The sequence below is a fragment of the Capsicum annuum genome, unplaced genomic scaffold (genome assembly GCF_002878395.1).
Source record: "Capsicum annuum cultivar UCD-10X-F1 unplaced genomic scaffold, UCD10Xv1.1 ctg3028, whole genome shotgun sequence".
Classification (NCBI taxonomy): domain Eukaryota; kingdom Viridiplantae; phylum Streptophyta; class Magnoliopsida; order Solanales; family Solanaceae; genus Capsicum; species Capsicum annuum.
In genome coordinates, this window is record NW_025836831.1 from 37,955 (window position 1) to 59,778 (window position 21,824).

Below are 21,824 nucleotides of genomic sequence, written 5' to 3' on the forward strand. Positions count from 1 at the left end.
TTACTACTTTCGACACATAGAATTAGAGATCAGCCTTTTTAACAGATGATTTTGGAAGTTTATCAATGATAAAAAAATATGATTATATCTGAATCTCAAAACAAGAATACTCAATAGAATTCTGATACTATGATAAATGCCTATCTGACAGCATATCTCTAAATACAATATCAAATATCTGTATGTGAGACCAATTATATCTGATGGGATGGCCCATAAATCAATGGAACTATCTGAGTTCCTTAATATGATAGATGACTGTATCTGACAGTCCTGATTTCTGAAGACAGATTTTGAAATTAAGACTGAAGCTGAAACTAAAACCGTGGGAAGTAGTCACTTAACCGACATGCCCCGACCTACCATATGTGGGGTCCAACCTGTGCCTCAGTTGAAAGGGTGTTATTACCGCGCCACTGGTAAAGACAACTCTAGCAGGTCCTCAAACAAGAATGGTAGAGCCCTCATCTAGTAGGTCAAGCCACTCTTATCCACCCTCAACTAACAAGTATGATGTCTCAACCTACGCTAGCTACGTAGTTCTGGAGCACAAGGATTGCTTCTAAGAATCATACCCTCTGCTAGTAGGTGAGTTCCCATCCTTGAGCTCGCTAGGTGCCTATTTCTACTCCCAACTGAAAGACTCAGAACTGAATTCTCAACTGAACACTGGCTGAACTTAATCTGGCAGTGATCATATTACTCAAAAGGTCTGACTGAGATACGCTGACATTACTTGGTTCCATATCTGATAGAAAAGATATTGAATCATGGTATCTAACATACAATACAGAGCTTGGATATATTACTCGAATCGCTTATAAGATTAGGATTGAATCACTTAAATACTTTTAGAAATAAGTTGATTACAGGTCTGAGTCTAGATTACTAGTGATATAGACATTAATGAGATTACTGAGATTACTGAGCTTTATTAAGCTTAACACTTGTCTGAGGATACAAAGTTCTATATTTCACTAAGTTCTAAGAATAATGGCTTGATTAGAATTATCGAAAAACTAACACAGGCTCTAGACAACAGCTTTATTTTTAGGTATAAATACCCCAAGGACTCTATAACATAAAAGTAAGACATAATTATTCTCCATCACAAATTATTCATGCATCATCAAGGTTATCCATTCATTACTATAATTATTCATTCATCATTACAAACATTAATTCATCATTACAATCATTCATGTATCATCACAACCATTCAAGCATCACTTCAAGTAGTTGGGCATCATAACATACATTCCCTTTCAAGACACTTAGGGCATGGCATTAAGCATTTAGGAAACATAGACCTCTATTCATCATCACAACCACAAAAGGGTTACTCCAAACCTTTTAGGATCATCAACATCTGTTCACCGTTCTATACTAGACTAAGGAAGACATGCTATTAGATTATACTCCATTCAACGAGATCTTACATCAAGTACTTTATAACTATATCGGTCTTGTCATGTATTTGGATATCACTTGATTTGGGGGAAACTTCATACTAACACATCACTATTTATTTGCTAACCACTTGACATGCATTAAAAGCTTAGCATATATCAAAGAGCAAAAAATCAGGGAATTTACAACCGTCATATCTCTACTTGTTGACTAGGGTCTTTCAATAACAACTAGACACGACCGATTTTACATCTACTTGGGGATTTCATGCTATCTTGGCACATTTCACTCACTAAGGCATTTTATCAAATACTAGGCTGGCATGGACTAGTTCACAATTTGGGGTTTCCTATTCAACATACTATAGTGGCCTTTATGCTTCACCTAAGATCTTTATCAAATCTATGGGGAACGTTCTTCACTTATTAAACCATTTTTACACCCAAAAGTCATGAACACATCACATGGGAAACAACTTCAAGAGGGTTTATCATAAATATCACATGAATTCCACATACTAGAGTCAAAGCTCATAAATTTTGTAGGCAAACATAAATCAAAACTCAACAACACATTAAACATCCATGTCAACTCACAAAAATCATTTAAAACTCTTAAACATAAGAATCTTTTAGTTTTAAAAAGGGTTCTTGAGCTTCTTGGATGAAAGGGATCCAAGAATCAACATCTACATACCTTAACCTTTGAAAATGGATGAACTTTAGTGCTTGAAACTTTATCCACACTTGAAATAAATACATTCTTGAAGCCTACACTATGAGGAACTTGATTCTTCAAGAAACCTTAAAGAATTTATGGATGAATTTTGGAAGATTAGGGTTCTTGAATGAAACCCTAGATATTCTTGAGAGAATTGAAAAAAAAATGATGGAATTAGGGTTGGAATAAGGATTCCTCATATTTATAGAGGCTCAAAAGAGGTGGAAAATGGCCAAAATATCCCTGAAAAAATGCCTTGAATTTTTGGAAAAATATACTTGACGCCATCCATGACAGGCCGTCAGGTTCGTGATAGCCCATCACGAATGGTCGTCACAAAAGGGGTCCAAATTCTTGATTTTCTTCCCAAGGATGAAGACATCTTCAGAAATGTCATCAGTATGTGACGACGTCATCAAAAAAGTCATCAGAAATGTGATAGTACGTCAGAAATGTCGTCACCATTTTCCATCTTGACATGCTGGAGTGAAATGGGCATAACTCTTTGCTCCGATATCGAATTTAGGTGAAATTGGTATCGTTGAAAATCTAATTCAAAGATATTTCATTTGATAAATAGAATTCCATCCAGATCTTCAAATACAAGTTCTGGTCGATTTAATTTGACCCAAATTTTGACGGTCACTAAAACTTGAACGATAGAAAAGTTTTTAACTCGTTCATGAGTGAGGGGACCTCTATAATATTAATTCGTGCTCAAATAGATTCCCACACGATTTAGAGTATTTTATACTTGGGAGGATATTTTTGAAACATTTAGACTCAGATTTTTGCCTTACCAAATATGATCTAAGGCTCAGACTGGAAAAGGATTTTGTGGGGCATTACACATAATTTCAAATTTTCCCTGTAACATGCATTCTAAGGCTTGTTTTCCACAATAAAGGCATAAGTTCTATGAACCTACCAAATAAGTGATGCAAGAGGAATAAAAATATGCTATTTTAGTGCTCACAATTCGGCCAGAGATGGGTCCAATTATAGAGAAAGGTTGAGAAGGAAGTGTTAAGAGGAAGTGGGAATGGGGGTCTATAAAACTAACGCAATAACAATTGCGAATAAGTTTCCATAATCACAAATAATCAGGGATCTGGGATCGCATCAAATTCCCCGTGATCACGATAACTTATGGCATTTTTGCTCCCCTATTTTCCCCTGGTCAGCTTATTTCACAATTTGACAAATTTTCCCTTGTTCAGTTAAACATGCAAATTTTTCACACTTTGCCCTTCTAAAATTCATCCAACACACTCTATAGCACAGAAAATGCATGGGTTATTCATTTGAAAAACTAAAATCTACTCTACAAAAGTGAAAGCAAAGGATACGAGCCACTCTTATGGCGTTTATTGGTTGCCCCCCACATAGCGCCTAAGTTTACATCATAGAAAGAAGTTTTCATCCTTTCTCAAGTTGGGTCCTCAAGGGACCCCTTTTTTATTTCTTCAGTTTAAATGTCAATCACTGATAACAATTGAAGTTCCATGAGTTACCTTTTTATTTTGCAAACTCAAAAATATACCTCGTCATGGTGAACTCCTCGTTTAACCTAACTCTAAGTCAAAAGTGGCCCTTTAAATTGCTAAGAAAGGTCGACCAAGAATGATGGAAACTTATTGGTCCATTTCACAATCAAAAACCACAAACTCCATCGAAAGTATAAATTTGTCCACTTTGACTAGAACATCAAACAAAATCATGACACTCTTGATAGACCATTCAGCCATTAACAATCTCATAGTTGTTTGAGATGGAGTGTCAATCAATGCTCTTTGTAGATGGAAAAAGGCATGAGGTTTATACTTGCACCGAGATCGCATAGATTTTTTGCAAACATATGTGTTCTAATAGTACAAGGGATGGTAAAAGCTTTAGGTTCTTCCTTCATTTCCTCTATTTTGCTACTTATGATTGCACTACAAATATGGGTAACTTCAATTGTATCACCTTCGATGAGATTCTTCCTTAACATCAACTTCTTTATTTGCTTAGCGTATCTCAAGATTTCTTGGATTGCTTTAAGCAATGGGATATTGATAGAAATGTTGCTAAGCTTGGCCATGAATTTAATAATTTTGTCACCCTCTTCTATTTTTTGAATCCGTTGAAGATATGTGGGAGGGACTTGTATTGTAAAAATCATATTACTTTGTGGTTTCTCAATTTCCACCACCTCTTCACCAACTTCTACCATTTCTTTTTCAGCATTATCTTCTTGGGATTTGGGTGGTGCTTTTTTCAACTTAACTAAAGACATATTGTCACACAATTATTCTTTCATGTGATGAAAAAGGGTCTTCCCATTCCTAATTACTATTGCTAAAACTTGAGCTTCATTTTTTGGGTTCATAATAGTGTCACTAGGAAGATCACCCTTTTGCCTAGCAATCCAATTGGTGGAAATTTGCCAAATTTGAGTGTTCAATTTCTTAATGGAGGTGAAATGGGACACCACAACTTGATTAATTTGTGAAAAATCACTTTTCATTTCATAGACCATTTTGTCCTTTCCTTCAACTCTCATCAAAATCTTTGCCAAAATATCATGGGATTTATACTTATCGAAGTCAATGGATCTCGGCTCTTTGTTCTTTTCCTGATCATGAGGAGGCACATAGCACTAATAGTCACAATCTTTATCCCTCCAATCATTGTCACATTCAAGGTCCTGTAAACCTTGGTTCCCACCTTGCCTATGATTGGTGGGGCGTGAACCCCCAAATAGTTCACCAAGTACCGAATTTACTCATAATGATTTTTAACCTCTTTATCATATTTATAGCCTTTTGATTCAATCGATATTCACCGCTTTCGTAGGTGCACCCATCATATGTTTTGTCAAAAGCTCTAGTTGCATCATCATCATAGACATATTCTCCTCTCTTTCTTTATCTTGTTTCCTTTGTTCTTTGTAAACTAAGTATGTAATAGGATAAATATCATTAACCTCAACTTCTCGGGTATACCATTTGCGGTTTTTCTTGCTAACCTTCTCAATAAAATTCATTGTCGCATGATAATGCAACTTCACAAGATATCCCCACACTGCATTGTCAACCACAGTTTTGTTGAGTGGATCAAAAGCACGGTAGAACATTTGGAGAAGTATCTTTTCCTGGACCTTGTGGTTTGGACATTGCATTAGTTTTCCATTAAATTTTTCCAAAAAATCAGACAATGGCTCTCTATTCAATCGCCTAAAGTTGATGCTCTTATCCCTCAAATAGATCATTTTGGATAGTGGGAAATACTAATAAAGAAAGGTCATGGTTAGTTCAACCTATGAAGTGATAGACCCATCTAGAAGAGATAGAAGTGATAATACGGCCTCTCCCATTAGATAAAATGGGAAGAGACAAAGCCAGATTTACTCTTTTGTTATGTGTACAATATAAAAGGGCGCACACACTTCTATAAAACCCTTCATATAAAGGATTGGGTCCTCATATGCTTGCCCCCCAAAAATTCCATTTATTTGCAATATGTGACATGAAAGACGTCGTTCCTATGAGTAGGTGGGGTCTAGATGGCTCTTGAACTATCAATGTAATTCATTTTCCCTTCACCATCAAGAGGGGCGTCAAGAGACCTGAATTGACTATCTTTGTAACTCATGGTTCCATGTATGCTACGTAGATCACCTATTATGAATCAAAAACAACAACTAATATAAATACACATCATTGTGGGTATACCCTAAGTAAGAACCACACACCACAAGTGAAAACTAAATTTCACTCCCTAGCAACAATTCCATTTTGATAACTCTAACCCGTACCACATGAAGTAGTGTAGGACAGTCATTGTCAATATCTCAACTCTTATTGTTGTCAAATATAAAAGGAGTGAGAAGTAGAATTATAGTCTTATAGGTATTAACTTCTACTAAGAAATAAACTGAAGTTTCGATAGAGTAAAAAGCATGATTTAAATGGGGAGGCGGGTTGGTCTTACAAGTTATATGTCACATGCAACTTGAAAAAATCATGGGATTATGTCTACCTAAGGGAAAATTTGTTATGGGTGTGTGAGATTTGATACACATTATAGTAGGTAACTAAAGACATAAGCTAGGTCTAGGCCCCTATAGGCTAATTTCTCATTAAAACCTCAAAGGTTTCACTTGTTGACCCTCTCAGGTACTGTACAAGTGTGACAATCTTATTCATCCACGACCTTAATTCAGGCATCCCTATTTCTAGGATGATAACCAGGGTAAAGTAAACTACAAAATCACCCTTATGTCTAAGATAGTGAAAATAAGTAAACTAAACCTAATAATGGTATAATTTTGCCTTGCTTTCCACATCCCTCTTTCACGGATGATAAGGGCTCCTAAATATCACCCATACTCCTCTTTGAAGAATGGTTTGCGCTTTCAAGAGCATGGGGTTTTCACCCATAGACCCATGTGGAATTTTGGGGCTTTCACCCATAAATCCCAACCGATTTAATCAAGCAATAGTAGAACCAATTATCATCTAACTAGCAAGTACACAAATACAGCACAACCCATATCTAATTTGAACATTTGTTCAACATAATCCAAAACTAAAAGAATTATCTAATCACGAAGTAAAGAAAGAAACATTATACGAAATGGGCTTTTAAAGGCTTCCTTTCTTCAGAACTACCATATTCCAAATCTCCAAATTAATTTACAATTCTTGCCAAATTTAGGGTTTGCAATTTAAAATTCAGAGTGTTGCTAGTCTCAAGAATGCAAAAGCTGGGAAAGAATTTTAAGCTATTAAATGATTTGGGGTCAGCTGCTGAAAATTACTAAACTGCCCCTAGGCTAAATCCCCTATGGCTGCAGTCGCACTAGTTTCATCGACATTACTGTAACCACGACTATAGGTAGATCAATACGATCACAGTAGATGAACTTCTTTACTGGCCATGATCGCGACCCTTAGACTGTGATTACAATAACTATTGATTGTTTCTACTCCAAGCCTTCCAGCTACTTTTTCTCTCTGGTCTTTTTATACTTTTTAGCTCAAGTCCACATCTTTCCATCTCAAAACCTTTATACCTGTAAAATATGGATATTAGTGCATTCAATCATACATATGTATGATTTATACCTTTAAATCATGGTAATGTGTACAGATGTTGAGTGAAAACAAGTGGTAAATTAATTGCTCACCAGTAACCATCTTTCCTGTGCACAAACAATACGGGATCACCCCAAGGAGGCAAACTCGGATTGACAAAACCTTTATCTATAATATCCTTCAATCTCTCCTTGAGCTCCTCAAACTCCGCTGGAGCAATTTTATGTGGAGGGATAGAAATTAGATGGGTGTCCGTTACAAAATCAATCACAAAATAAATCTCCCTAATTTTTGAAATGCTAGGAGGGTCAACGGGAAAGATCCTGGGAAACTCATTAACTATTGGATGGATTCTTGAGAAGGACCTTCCAAGTAAAAACCATTAACTAATGATACAAACACCCTTTTAATATTAACTTACGAGCTGTAAGGTATAAGATAAATCTCTCCATATGTACTAAAGAACCCCCTTACCATACAATGACTGGCTTAATAAGGAATTTAAGAAAGACCCTACGGGTCCGACAATCTAAGAAAGCATAGCATGAATTAAACCAATCCATCCCTAGAAAAATATCAAAATCAATCACGTAGAACACTATAAAGTCTACATTCCCTCTACAACTAACAGATACCACACACAACTTGTGGTCTCTTTTAGCAACCACCAAGTCTATTATCGGGGTAGAAAAAGAAGGAACTAACAAAATCACAAGACCAAAACCCAGATGTACAGCCACAAATGGGATCACATAATATAAAGTAGACCTTGGATCAGGAAAATAATACACATCACTGAAGAAAAGTTTCAACATACTCATGACAATATCGGGAGATGAATAAGAGTCCTGGCTAGTACTAAGTGCACATACACGATTCTGGCTAGAGCCGGTACCAAAAATAAAAGAAGAAGGAAAAACCAGCACCCTTTTGTGAAAGAGTATATGAAGCAACAATAGCGACTTGTTGGCCCAAGAGGCCACTAGATAAGGGCAATCTCTATACAAGTTCACAATCTGACCACATCTAAAATATTTGTTCCTCTCCTTGTCACACTAAACATGATCATGCTAACCACTAAATCTGAAGAAAAGAAGGGGTAGGGCTGACTGAGCCCCAATAGCATGGAATTAGTCTCGCTGTCCTCGGAACCCACTATTAGATTAAGACTGATGACCAATTAATGGCTTTGGGTAAGTAGCACTAGATGAGAAGTAATAACCCAAGCTCTCCCACGTTTTCCTTAGCCATGTGCCACTATCTCTACCACTTTTCTCTGAAGTCCTAAATTTCTTTGCTTTCCTTTCACTAGAAAAACCTGTTTCTTTTTTTGTTTCTCCACTTATTGAATATACATGACCAATAGAGAGATGTCCATGTCCTTGATCAACAAAGCTGCCTTTCTCCAAAGTACCAACTCATGGGACAATCTCGAAGCAAACTTATGCATTATAGCTCTCATGCTAGAAACTATCTCAAGAGCATAGCTAGATAACCAATGGAATTTCAAGTCATACTTCTTGATCGACATCCTTCATAACTCTCAACTTACACATCAATTTAGTGAAAGACGGTCATCGTTAATATAATTACCCAACTTTAGAGTTGGGGTCGAATCCATAAGGAACAATATGAGTGGTGATTAAACTAGTCTAAAACTAAAGCTACAAGGTAAATTCAAACAACTGGCACGAAAAGACAAAATGGAGTTTTTCAATAATTGAACAAAAGTTATTAAAACTTCAATTTGCCTTAGAACTAAAATCTGAAACTTCAATATTTCAAATCAATGATATAGATAAACTAGAGTTGTTATCACTATGATTAGTAATCCTCCATTGAATAACAGTTGTAGTATTGAATTCTCGTTACTTATGGGTAACACTAAATTATCAGTTTCAATAGTCCATCTAAGTATTTCTCAACCTACTTAGATATTGAACTCCCTAATTCTCTCAAACTTAGGAAAGCATTCTATTCATACTAATTTTATCTCGAGTTAATCAATCTTATTACAACATTAATCATTAGATGAGAACTTAACCTTCCCAAATCCGCGTTGATAATTCACTTCTTACTAGGGTAGATTTTTTATCTCAAGCAAATCAATAGGAAGCAAGTCCTATTGTTTGCAACCAACAGAAAATAATTAATACAAGAAAATTATCAAGATGTTCCCATAATCATTCGAAACCTAAAAAAATATTAAATCCATAGAGGAATTATCATAGGTCCCACAACCCTAGTTGTGGGTTTTAGTTCCATATGAGAAAGAAAGAGATAGCAACAATTATATTCATCATTCAAAGTAATTAAACTTACAAAAGATAAAATATGAAGTTGATTCTCTTCCAAGTTCAAGAGAAAATTCCCACAACCAAATCAAACAGTTGAAAATTGAATTCTAAGTTTAGAGCACCCAAAGGGAGATGAACTCCCTTGGAATAAGTTTTCGGCCCGCGGCCGATAATGTTCAACCCTTCTAATGAAACCCTAGAAGCTACTATTTATATCAGTAACTTACGAAAAATCAAAAATTAAACATTCAGAATTTTTCTTTTAGGTGACAACATGTCTGACGGCTTATCAGAGTTCTGATAGCTTATCAGAACATGCCGTCAAGCATACTTCAAATTTTTACCTTCTGCTTATGTGTGGCGACATTCTTGACGGATTATCAGACACCTGATGACTTATGACAGATGTCATCACATCATCACTTTAGTTTCTCAAGCACTACCCAAGCCTGATGGCGAGCCGACGGCTTATCACAACTCTGACGGCCTATCACAGGTTGTTGTCGCTTCTTCCAGCTGAATCTCATTCTCTGTCTAAGGCTCACGCTGAGTCTAATAACTTTTCAGGGAGATGACGACTTATCAGACAAGTCGTCAACTATACTCCCTTTCTTATTTTTCTCAAAATTCAACTCTTTTCTTCCATTATTACTGGTTCTCTTGCATTTTGTCTTCTACTGTAATATCAAAGAGAAAACAATGAAAAACGACAAATTTTGCTTAAGACTTTACAATTATTCTAAGTTAAAATCCTCAAATGTGTTAGCATCTGCTCACACATCAACACCCTCAACTTAAAACAATTGTTTTTCCTCAAGCAACTACATGACACCACACTACAATGCTTAACCAAGAGACACATAAGATACCTATGATAGTTTATCATCAATTTTAGTTCAAAACACATTACCCACTCTATTTTCAATCACTTTAAACCCAACTATGGATGTTAGTAAAGATCAATAATATGACGTAAGTGAATCAAGATATCACAACAAATCAGCAATAATAACGATGCATATTTACAAGTTACTCTACCTAAATATGTAACCAGCTAGCAACGCAACCAATGTGCCCTTACCACAAAGAAGTCCCTCTTCACTCATATATGTAAGCAAGTATGTCAATTAGTGGACGGTCAAGAGACACTCACTTTCAGAATGAAGTTCCAATCAATGTATGCCAAATACCATAAGCAAGCCATTATTATCATCGCTGAGGCTTTCAGATAGTTAAGTTAGGATCACTATAGGACTTTTTTTCTACTTATAATGTAGTCTTGGAGATGGTATGATACACAAGGATATTTAAAGTGACTAACCCTCCTTGATACTACAGTATTTTTGGGGTCTCACTTATCAACCTTTACCTTAGTTCTCCTTTTCTTCATTAAAGAACATTCAAACTGGGTGCAGTTTTTATTCATTCATTTTCTCTTTTTCACAATTTTTCTTTTCTCATTCTTTTTCTACCATACCCGACCTTGCATATATATATATATATATATTTTATTACCCTTCTTCATACTCACTTTACATCACACACCCCTATGAGAGCCACCCTTAACTTAGGCCATTTGCCTAAGTCAAGGTGCACAGTGTCCAAGGAGGACTAGGGCCAAAATAGATTCATTATGATACAAATGGAATGGTTATAGGTTTCATAATAAGAAATAGGCTATTCAGGATCAAAATAGAGATCAAGGAATATTATGCATATAGGGAAGGTCACTTAAGCTAAAAGTGGGCTAATATCAAAACAGCCTATGATCCTTTCCTAACCCTTATCCTTCAACCTAGGTAAGACTAACTGGGTAAGTTCTGGATTTAACATACAATGGGAACTCATTAGTATCTCATACACACAACACAAAGGTGCATCACAAGCTACTACCCACTCGATTCATCCAATTTTTTAGCAATGGTTATCGTGTCACTAGTACTAATGCCATAACAAGTGCATAGTGGTCACACATAAATGCATATCACACAGTCATAAAATAGACCATTGGTGAGCTATTCAAAAATCAATAAAAATAAGTTAACTACCTAAGGTACATGTATTTCTCTTAGTCAACTATAACATTTTACAACAAATCACAATACGCCTAAATATGCCGGCTCTACTAGGAATAAGACTCTGGGGAAAAGAGGAACAACAACAAAAACACCAAGCTCGCAACTTAAAATCATGTAATGTCCCCAATGCATTAACCAAAATCAGAGAGTTAGAAACATACCTGTGGCACCATGGGTGCAAAGATCTGATGTCAATTACATAATACGAATACGAACAATAAAATACCTTGGGTTTTCTCCAAAGAAGTACCTAATTTAGTGTTGCGGCATGACCCAACTCAGCTTTTTCCTCCACCTTGAGGATACGAATTTCATCCCTAACTTAGAGTCTATCTTCTTGCCTCGCTCATAGTAGGGTGGTACAAAAATTAAAAAGTCAAGTAATGGTTAGAGTGTGGTAAACCACTTGACCTTAAAGTGAGGTGTGTTTTTATGTTGCTTATCAAGTGTAAAATAAAGAATATAGGATTTTTGTTCCTCATCTTCAAACTCTTCCACTATTTTAGATGATTCCATATACAAGATATCATCTAAACATAATGTGAAAAAATGCTTTGACTGAGGTACAACTAATTCTACTTCAAAATTTACACTATCTACTACACACTCACTTTTATACACCTTCTCAATGTCAGTCTAAAGATTAAGATGACAATCGAGAGATTACGATTCTTGAGTTTTTTCCTCAAATTGGCTAATGCCTTCCTTATATTCTTCTTTGTTTAGCCACGGTAAACATGGTTGGAGTGGTAACTCTTTTAGCTCTGCCATAGCTGTTCTTCATTCTCTATATTTTTTTCATTAATTTGTTTGCTTGAATCGTGACAACACACATATCATCACTGTGATCACTTTGACCATAAGCCAAATGCCAAGTTATAGTACGTAAGAGAGTATCCACATTATATTGTGAAGGTCCAATCCATGAACTTCATGGTAAATATGGATAGTAAGCCTCAAAATATGCCCCCCCAGAATAATAACAAGAATCATCATCAATCAAATAACCATCTATACAGGCAGACATCAAGATAAAGGTGTGAGAAAAATAAAAATAAAAGAAAATTAAAAAAACTAAAAAAATATTTATAATTTTTAAATTAAGCAAGTTGGCTAAAATTCCAAACAAACTCAATGCACCAAATTTCTCCCCGACAACAGTGCCATTTTTTTATAACGCTCAATTTACACGTCAATTTAGTGCAAGGCGATCGTCGTTAATAGAAGACTTCATACGTAGGAATACTTATTCAATTCCTAGCTTAGAAGTATGCAGGGTATTACATGTGTCTAGAGCCATGTCATGTTATCACGATACTCTTAGTTAAGCCATGATCTATAGAATTAAGTCAGTCACGCGACTCAAGAAAACTTAGAAATCTCAGTAGTCTCAGTAGTTCAGCAATCTCAGTGATCTCAATACTCTGTCTATAACTTCAGTATGTACAGTTAATCTCAGTTACTTCAGTACTCTCAATCAGTCCTCAGAACTTAGTATGTTGTATATATCTGCATTATCTTTCGTTCCCAATCGGCAATTGCCAACTAAGTACCAAATGTTTGGTACTCATACTACACTTTTGTGGCTTGCAGATTATAGTCTAGACTATTGCTATTATTGGGTGCGTTGTGTGAAGCATCTATGGTTTGGAGTTATAAAGTTAGATCCTATGTCTTGAGTATTACTTTTCTCCATCTTATGTACTATAATAGTCTCTATGTTGTATTCAAATATTGTTTAATCAGTATATTAATTTAGTACCTTATTTGTATCCTTCTTATGATAGAAGCTTTATAATCATAAGCATATGATTATTTTTGTGCTTATGTAAAAAAGTATGAAACTTTGGAAGGTTTTATGGTGATATTGATGTATGGGTTTTAGGAACCCCATTTGAGATTATTATTTTGAGAAAATCATGTGTTATAGACAACATGAATTTAAATAATTTGAGATGATAAAAAAGCTTTGACCTTTTGGTCGTAAAAAGGGTTGTTTTTGAAACTAAGATGAGAAAAGAAATCCACTTTGATTGATTTATTATGAAAGGTGTAGCATGATGGCTCCCATTGTGAATTTTTGAAATATTTATTAGTGGATTTTCTTTTGAAAAGATCTGAGCTAAGTTCGAGAGTTGTCTTTAGCACCGAGCGGGAGGTATAGCAGGATTGGTACTTCCCTAGAACTACGTGCCCCCATAGGATGTAAGCCTGAGGCTGATTTATATAGTGATCACTAGTGTTTGGATTGATTATTTAAGGTCCTACTCCGATGGCAAGGATAGGACAGCTCTCCCTAATATGGGTTAGATGTTGGACTCCATGTAGCTCACATGGTTTATGTCGGTTGTAAGAGATACCCAATTTGTGTATTTTTATTCTCTTATCTAATATAAAAAGTCTTATTCTTCTATCTGAGATGGAAACATATTTGTTTGAAAGACTAAGTTTGAGAAAGTCATTATTTTTGAAAGATTTAATGAACATATATTCCGAAGAGAATTATTATGAGATTTGATTGCTTTGATGATTTGGACGAGATGGAAGTGAATTGAGATTTATTATGATGGCTCATATGTTTCACCTGATATATTTTACTCTATTATGACTATGATGATTTTAATTTGAGCTAAGTGAGTCATTTATATTAGCATGCATAATTTTATAAACTGTGATGATATTAAGATATTATTTTATATATGTATTGCACCCGTGTATGCTCGGTATGTTTCCATGGTACTGACCCACATATTCGTATGTGGGCTATATTATCTCGAAATATAGCTACAAGGTATAGTGTACATTTTTAGATCCAGTCAGTTTGCGGCATCAAGTCAGTAGGTGATAAGTCCTTTTGATTCAAGGGCTTAATTAGTTTTACAGTTCAAGAAGTGTTGTATTTTCTTTATTCAGTCGTATTCAGTTGGGTTAGTCGGGAGTCATGACCCGGTTACCTACAGTCAATACTAGTAGAGGCTTCATAGACAGTCAGTAGAAGTTGATGTATTCCATTTCAGTTTTGGTTGTAAAGGCATAATTGTAATCTTGTAAATTTAGTTTTGTATCTATCATATTCAAAAAAGTGTTATTTTCCACAGATTAGTATAGATTTATACTTTTTGTTCAGTTTCTTTTGAGTTATGCCAGTAGAAGGGTTAGCTTGGGGTCACATGTGATCCTAAGCACTGTGTGACATCTCGGTACTCAATTTTGGGGCATTACATCTACCAACCGAGATAAGGTCTAGGTGATATTCAAAGTAATATACTTGAATGTGTTGAAATGGAGCTTATTGGCAAGCCTATGGTGTGGTACTTTTTTCCTTGATCATCTTATGAGAGTGAGTGGTTTGTTCTAGTACCTAATAATTATTTATATTCCTGTCTTGTGGAAAGGTACTTCTTGGTGTGAGGGCACTTAATTTCTAAGTTTTTGTATTCTACAATCTCGGTTGATGTCTATGAGCAGGAACTTGGATTAGTAACATTTAGCCAACTTCTGATGCTTGTTATAGTCAAATTAAGAGCTTGGGTGGAGAAACTTGGGTCTTTGTTTTATAAATCATGAGGGCAAGGCTGAGAAAGGATTTTATTAATATTTGGTTTGACATTAAATTAACTACTATGCAAAGAGTTCCAAAAGACAAAGAAGATCCTGGATCTGATGATACATAAATATGCTAATGGAAAACTTGTAATTTACTAGTGACCACATCAGGAGAACTTTCCTGATCCTTCCTAGACTGAAGTGCATAAAGGCTATTTGGGCACTGCCCACTGGCGGCACTAGAAGTGGCACCCTGCTAATTTGGAAAACCAGACTGAGAAGAAAGACGACTATTCTAACTTCGTAGACCAGACTTAGGATAGTCTCGAACTCTATGACCTAACAAACCATATCAAAAACACACATACTGTGGGCTCTACACATACTCTTATGATTCTTACCACATTCTTCGTAAAGCAAATTAGTATGAACACCATTTGAACTACTCTAGGTTTTGCACTCTGGCGCCCCATTATGACTTTTATTCTTGAACCTTGGTAGAGGTGTGATAGCTGAAGATGGAATGGGGGCTGAAAACTTTTGACTAAACCAAGATCTCTTACCACCCTCTTACCTTAGTAGGGCAAAACTAAATGTATCCATCCTGGCTCTCTTATTTTCTCTCCTTCTTCTTAAGTTTTTGTTCCTCAATCTATTGAGCATGGACCATAAGCATAGATATGTCAATTTCCCTAATCAAAATCATAGTCATACACTCCTTAACCACTCTACCCGATACCTAGATATAAACTTGCTCAATATGGATCTATTATCTGCTACTACATGCGGAGAATACCCGACTAACTAAGTAAACTTGAGGAAATACTCTTTCACTCTCATACTATCTTGCGTGAGATTGATGAATTCTAACACCTTAGCTTCTTTTAGCTTTAAGGGGAATAATCTATCGAAGAAGGACGTAGCAAATTCTTTTCATTCTAAGGGTCCTGCATCTGTACCCCAGTCTTGTAGCTGCTAGGCGGATAATTCAGCATTCTCACTAAAAGTCACTCCCATGATATTGTAACTTTCTGAACTTGATTGTTGAACTCTTGTGGATCCACTTCAGACTTAGAACCTGAGAATAAGAGAGGATTTATTCGGGTTAATTCCCGAATCCTAGCTATAAATGTATTTTACACTGGGTTGGCCAAAATAGCAGCTGGTCATTTATCCTAGGTTGCGACTGAATTGGCTATAGTGAATGCAGTCCTAAATTCTTCATGACAGATATGCTCATCTAGGGGATCTGTCTGAACGGGCTAGGGTGTTGACTGATTTCCAATTCTTTTTTCGTTAGTCCTTTTAGGAGGCATGTTCTTTAAGCAAAAGGAAGAAGCAGATTAGACTAAGTGTTTTACTGGAGCTCATGCTCACTTGCACGACATGAATGCTGAAAGAAGGGAAATTGTTCCTAAAATATTTCATAGCCTCTTGCCCATATGTGTGGCGCACAATATACCCATGCACAAGACTCTACTAGATATATCTTTCAGACTTCCTAGGACACTGTTGAACCTTAGGCTCTAATATAAAGTTTGTACTGCCCTGATTCTGTACCTTAGATGCTACATGATGCTCACAATCCTAAAGGACCACAAGCTAACCCATGCCTTGTACCTGCTGTAAAAACTGAATAATAATACTGTAAATATGCAAAAATAGGTGAAAAACTGGCCATAAGGTTCAATACTATAAATAATACAGGATATCATATCATAATACCAAAACTAAACATCAATATTAAAAACTGAACAATTATCTGAAAATACTTTTGTCTGGAAGCCTCTAAATTGTCTGAACTGTGGAGTAGATGGGACAAGTCCCCAACTAACTCTAACTACTAAAACTAATACTCAAATATGGCAAACAACCATATCCTCAAACAATAAGGACTTACCACTACACTGACTGCTGAAAATTTTAACTGCTAAGGGTGCTCTGAAGCCCATCTATCTAAACCTATGATATAAGACATCATAGTGCAAGAGAAAAGCATGCTTCAGTACTTTAAATGTACTGGTATACTCAGTGAGGTAGGCTAAAATACATGGGTTCATATGGATGAATAATTATAACTAAATTACATAAGTGTAACTGAATAAGAATACATGCATGAATAAGTATATTATAACTGAGATCATGATAATAATGAATACTTAATTTGAATACTAATTAATTGATGTCTGAGTTTACTGATATTGTATTATAGATAACTAAATGACTATATCTGACACCCCTAATGTTGTGGAACTTTACTAAGTACCTTACTTAACTGAGTTACTATACCTGACAGTCCTGACTATGTAGAACTGAACTGAGTTCTATTATGAGATTAAGACTGAAAATAAGACTGCGAAAGGTAATCATCTAACTGACATGCCCCTTTCTGAACTAATTGGGGTCCAAACTATAACCCCAGTTGTAAGGGTGTCAATACCATGCCACGGGTAAGGATAAGTTATAAGTTAACCCTCTCTGACAGAAAGCTCTTCCGTTAATCCCTCGCTGTTATGAAAACTCAAATGAGATGTATCAACCCTTATAGTATTTGGTAGCAAGATATCTCAACTTATGCTGGCTACATAGTTCTATAACGTAGAGATTGCTACTAGGGGTCAAACCCTCTATTGACAGGAATACCCCCATCCCTGGGTTTGCTCAGTGCTGAATCCTACTCCTAACTTAACGGAAACTAAACTAATTTTTAGCCTGTACTAGACTAGACTAAATTATTACTGATATTACAATTCAACTAAACTGAACTAACTTCACTAAGTTTCGTGGACTGACGGTATAATACTAAATTTTGTTAACTAACTGAGTCTACTGAGGTTTGATCTGACTACTGTGATTGAATTACAAACACTATAGAGATTTCTTAGCTTTCTGTAACTGGTTGAGTTCTACTGATCAAGCCACTACTGAGATTACTTTAGAACAAACACTGGCTCTAAGTAAATGTAACACCCTGATTTTTTGAATCGGAATACTACACGGTGATCATAACCCCGAAGGACCATAAGCTAACCCATGACTGATATCTACACCTGTACACTGTATAATATAACATGAAAGTGAAGAAATATGTACTGAATGGCCATAAGGTTCAAATTTGAATAAACATCTAATAAGACAATGTCTGACAACAGTATAACAATACCAAAACAAATCTGAAATAACTGCCTGACATGTTATAGTCTGGAAAGCCTCTAAACTGTCTGAATAAGGAGTTGATGGGACATGTACCCAACTAACTCCATCAAGAAACTAAACTAAAATAGTAAAAGAAGCAATAATCATATCATCCTCGAATAAGAAGGACTCACTACAAACTCTGAACATTGAAATACTACTACTGATCTGTAGCTCGTGCCTCTTAACCTATGGTGTAACATAAATGAAATCACCATAGAGAAAATATGTCAGTATGTCTAAATGTACTGAGTATACAAGTAAGGTAGGCTAAATGTAAAAGGTTATATGCATGAACAATACTGACTGATATATAAGTCAGAATACATACATGCATACATAACTATAACTGAACTTGTGGAGATACTAACTACTAAGTCTGAATACTGACAATATAAGTGTACTGATACTGATATATTGAATAGATGAACTACTATTTCTGACATTTCAAATTTTGAAGAACTGGTCTGATTGACTGTGTCTAACAGTTCTAAAATTGAATACTGAGTATGTAATCATTAATAAGTAAGGAACTAATATTATATTACTCAATACTGAGGAACTAGTACTATCTTACTGATACATAATTAATTGTATATGATAGTTCTGATTATGAAGAACTGGTCTGGTTGACTTTGTCTGACAGTCCTGAAGTTGAATACTGATATCATGAATTCTGATAACTAATGTGACAGATAACATGAGTTCTAAGAACCGATATAACTGATAGCATAAGTGATTGTATCTGACAGTCTATAAATCTAAAGGAACTATCTAAGTTCCATTCGATTTTTGAGTTGACTGTATCTGAATGTCCTAAAATCTGAAGATTTATCTGACTTCTTTTATTGAGACTGGGACTTAAACTGAGATTGTGGAAAGTAGTTGTCTAACCGACATGCCCCAATAATGCATATAGCTATGTTGGGGTCCAGTCTATACCCAATTAGAGGGGTGTCAATACAGCGCCACTGGTAAGGATAGTTGTGAGTGACCCTTTTCTGGCAGGTACTCAAATGAGAAAGATAGGAACCCCAAACTGACAGGTTAAGCCTTCTCATCAACCCTAATCTTATCGGTGATGATGTCTTAACCTACGTTGGCTACGTAGTTTTGGAACACAAGGATGACTGCAAAGAATCACACCCTGAACTGGCAGGTGAGTTCCTATCCTTGGGTTCACTCGGTGCTAACTTCTACTCCTATCTAAAGAAAACTAAACTGAGTAACTAAGCTGAACTGAATAACTTAACTGAACTTATTAGCTGAACCGATATTGATTAACTAGACTGATACTAGTAGTATTTTATAGTGGAGCTAAACTAAGTTTACTGGATTCCGATGACTAACAAAATGTACTAGGTTCTAAGGACTGGTTGAGAGTACTGAAGTTACTGAGATTAACTGTGAATACTAAGATTGATAAGGTTACTGATCACTGAGATTACTGAGATTACTGGACTACTGAGATTACTGAATTTTCCTGAGTCACATGACAGACGGAATTCTGTAGATCATGGCTTTAGTGACAGTATCATGATAACATACCATGTCTCTAGGCACACAACTACATTTTTTGAGTACAAATACTCCGAGGACTTGATGGAAGGAACTGATTCACTTTGACATTCTTGAGTACATGACCATCAATAACAATCCATAATACATGAGTGAGAGATTTCATGAAGTACATGGTCATCATAATATCTAACATGAATAGGAATGCTTATAATCTAGTCATAAATCTCATATTCTAATATCATGGGCATTTGGACAACTTATACTATTCATAACAATGGCATGGAAACCATTTAAGCATAAGGGAAGTCAAACATATAACATTTAGTTTATACTATAATAATTTGGGGGTAACTCATGTGATACTTCAAAATCATGATCTTGTTCATCGCATGGAAGGCATATAGACACACTATGACAAGTGAGCTCTTTGAACATAATAGACTAGCATGAAATTATCATATAGTTCACCCCTAAGTTATAATACATGATTTTTATCATTCTAGGTATTTTATCAAACACCTTACATGCACAATATTGAGCATAGGTGTACTTAACAAATTTAGAAATCTTGAACCACCCAAATTCATGGGTTTCAAACTAACATGGCCATACACTTCTTGGAAACACATTTAGATACCATCTTAACACACATTTAACAACCATCAACATGAACATAATTATACAACAACATAATGACAATAATTTATTATTTAAAACATGGTTCTTGAGCTCTACGGATGAAAGGAATTTGTGGATGAACACTACGCATACCTTATTTCTTAATTACATAAAGATTGATTGAGAGAATTGCTTGAAGTTGATTCTTCTATGAAAACCCTAGATTGTGTTCTTGAGAGGATTTTGAGATAAAGAATATGTTTTTGTGAAATAAAGGCTTAATTCCATGTTTAGGCATTATATAGTGGTGGGAAAAAGACCATTTTGCCCCAAAAATGGACTGTTTAAGTCACCTGGACCACAACATGTGCGGCGTACACTTTATTGCACACATTAGGGTGTACTTTTCGCACCTTATCACACATATTAGGTTTTTCATCGTACACCTTATGGAATACTTTAGGTTGGGCATCGCACACCTTACGTTAGGCGATGTACTTCATTTTGCAAAGTCATAAGTTCTTTATCGGGTGTTAGATTTTGGAGAAATTGTTATCGTTTGAAAGATAATTAAAAGCTCTTTCATTTGATGTATATTAGTCACTCTAATCTAATATATACGAGGAGTTCTGACCAATTGAATTTGACCCAAGTTTTGATGCTTACTAAAACTTGAACAATAGAAAAGCTTTTAACTTGTGCTTGAGTTAGGGAACCTCTATGATCTAAATTCATGCTCAAATAGATTCCTACATTACATAATTGATTAACACACTAAATTTTCATAGGGTTCAAGGCTTTTGAAATGTCTACGCATAGGAATGACAGATTTTCATTCTATTCTAAAATATAGGGTATTACAATATCTCCCCTTGGGAACATTCATCCTTAAATAAGACTGGCTGAGAGGACAGAAAAGACAACTGATGTGAATATAGAGCATGAATGATTGATCAGGATTTCATGGCTAACATAATTGATAAGCTGAGCATGCATATCTGATGCATGCATAACTGATTCGTAAGTACATGAGGGAGAGTACTGATAAGCTGATTATGCATATCTGATATACGAATATATGACTAAACTGGCTCATGATCATACAAAGAAATATCCAATGGTAAAGATACCAAGTTTGAACTAAGAACTGAGTATGGAGCTGAATACTAAGTTTGTACTGAAATTTGAACATGAGAATGAGTAAGCTCAAAGAAGACTGCCACCATGAACTGAAAATACCGATAAGTCTGAGATTGATTACTTAATATGCATGAGCGGAAACATAAGAACATAACTAATTCTGGAACATGATACATGAACTGAACTGAGTCTGTAATGCGTGACATGGCCAGAGTATC

General features: G+C 35.5%; 1 protein-coding gene across 1 annotated transcript; it reads right to left on the reverse strand.

Annotated features, from left to right (window-relative positions):
• Positions 1–3,913: 3,913 nt before the first annotated feature.
• LOC124891090 lies at positions 3,914–4,408 on the reverse strand. The gene has a single exon (XM_047402907.1). It carries the CDS (start codon positions 4,406–4,408, stop codon positions 3,914–3,916), a length of 495 nt encoding a protein of 164 aa, XP_047258863.1.
• Positions 4,409–21,824: the final 17,416 nt, after the last annotated feature.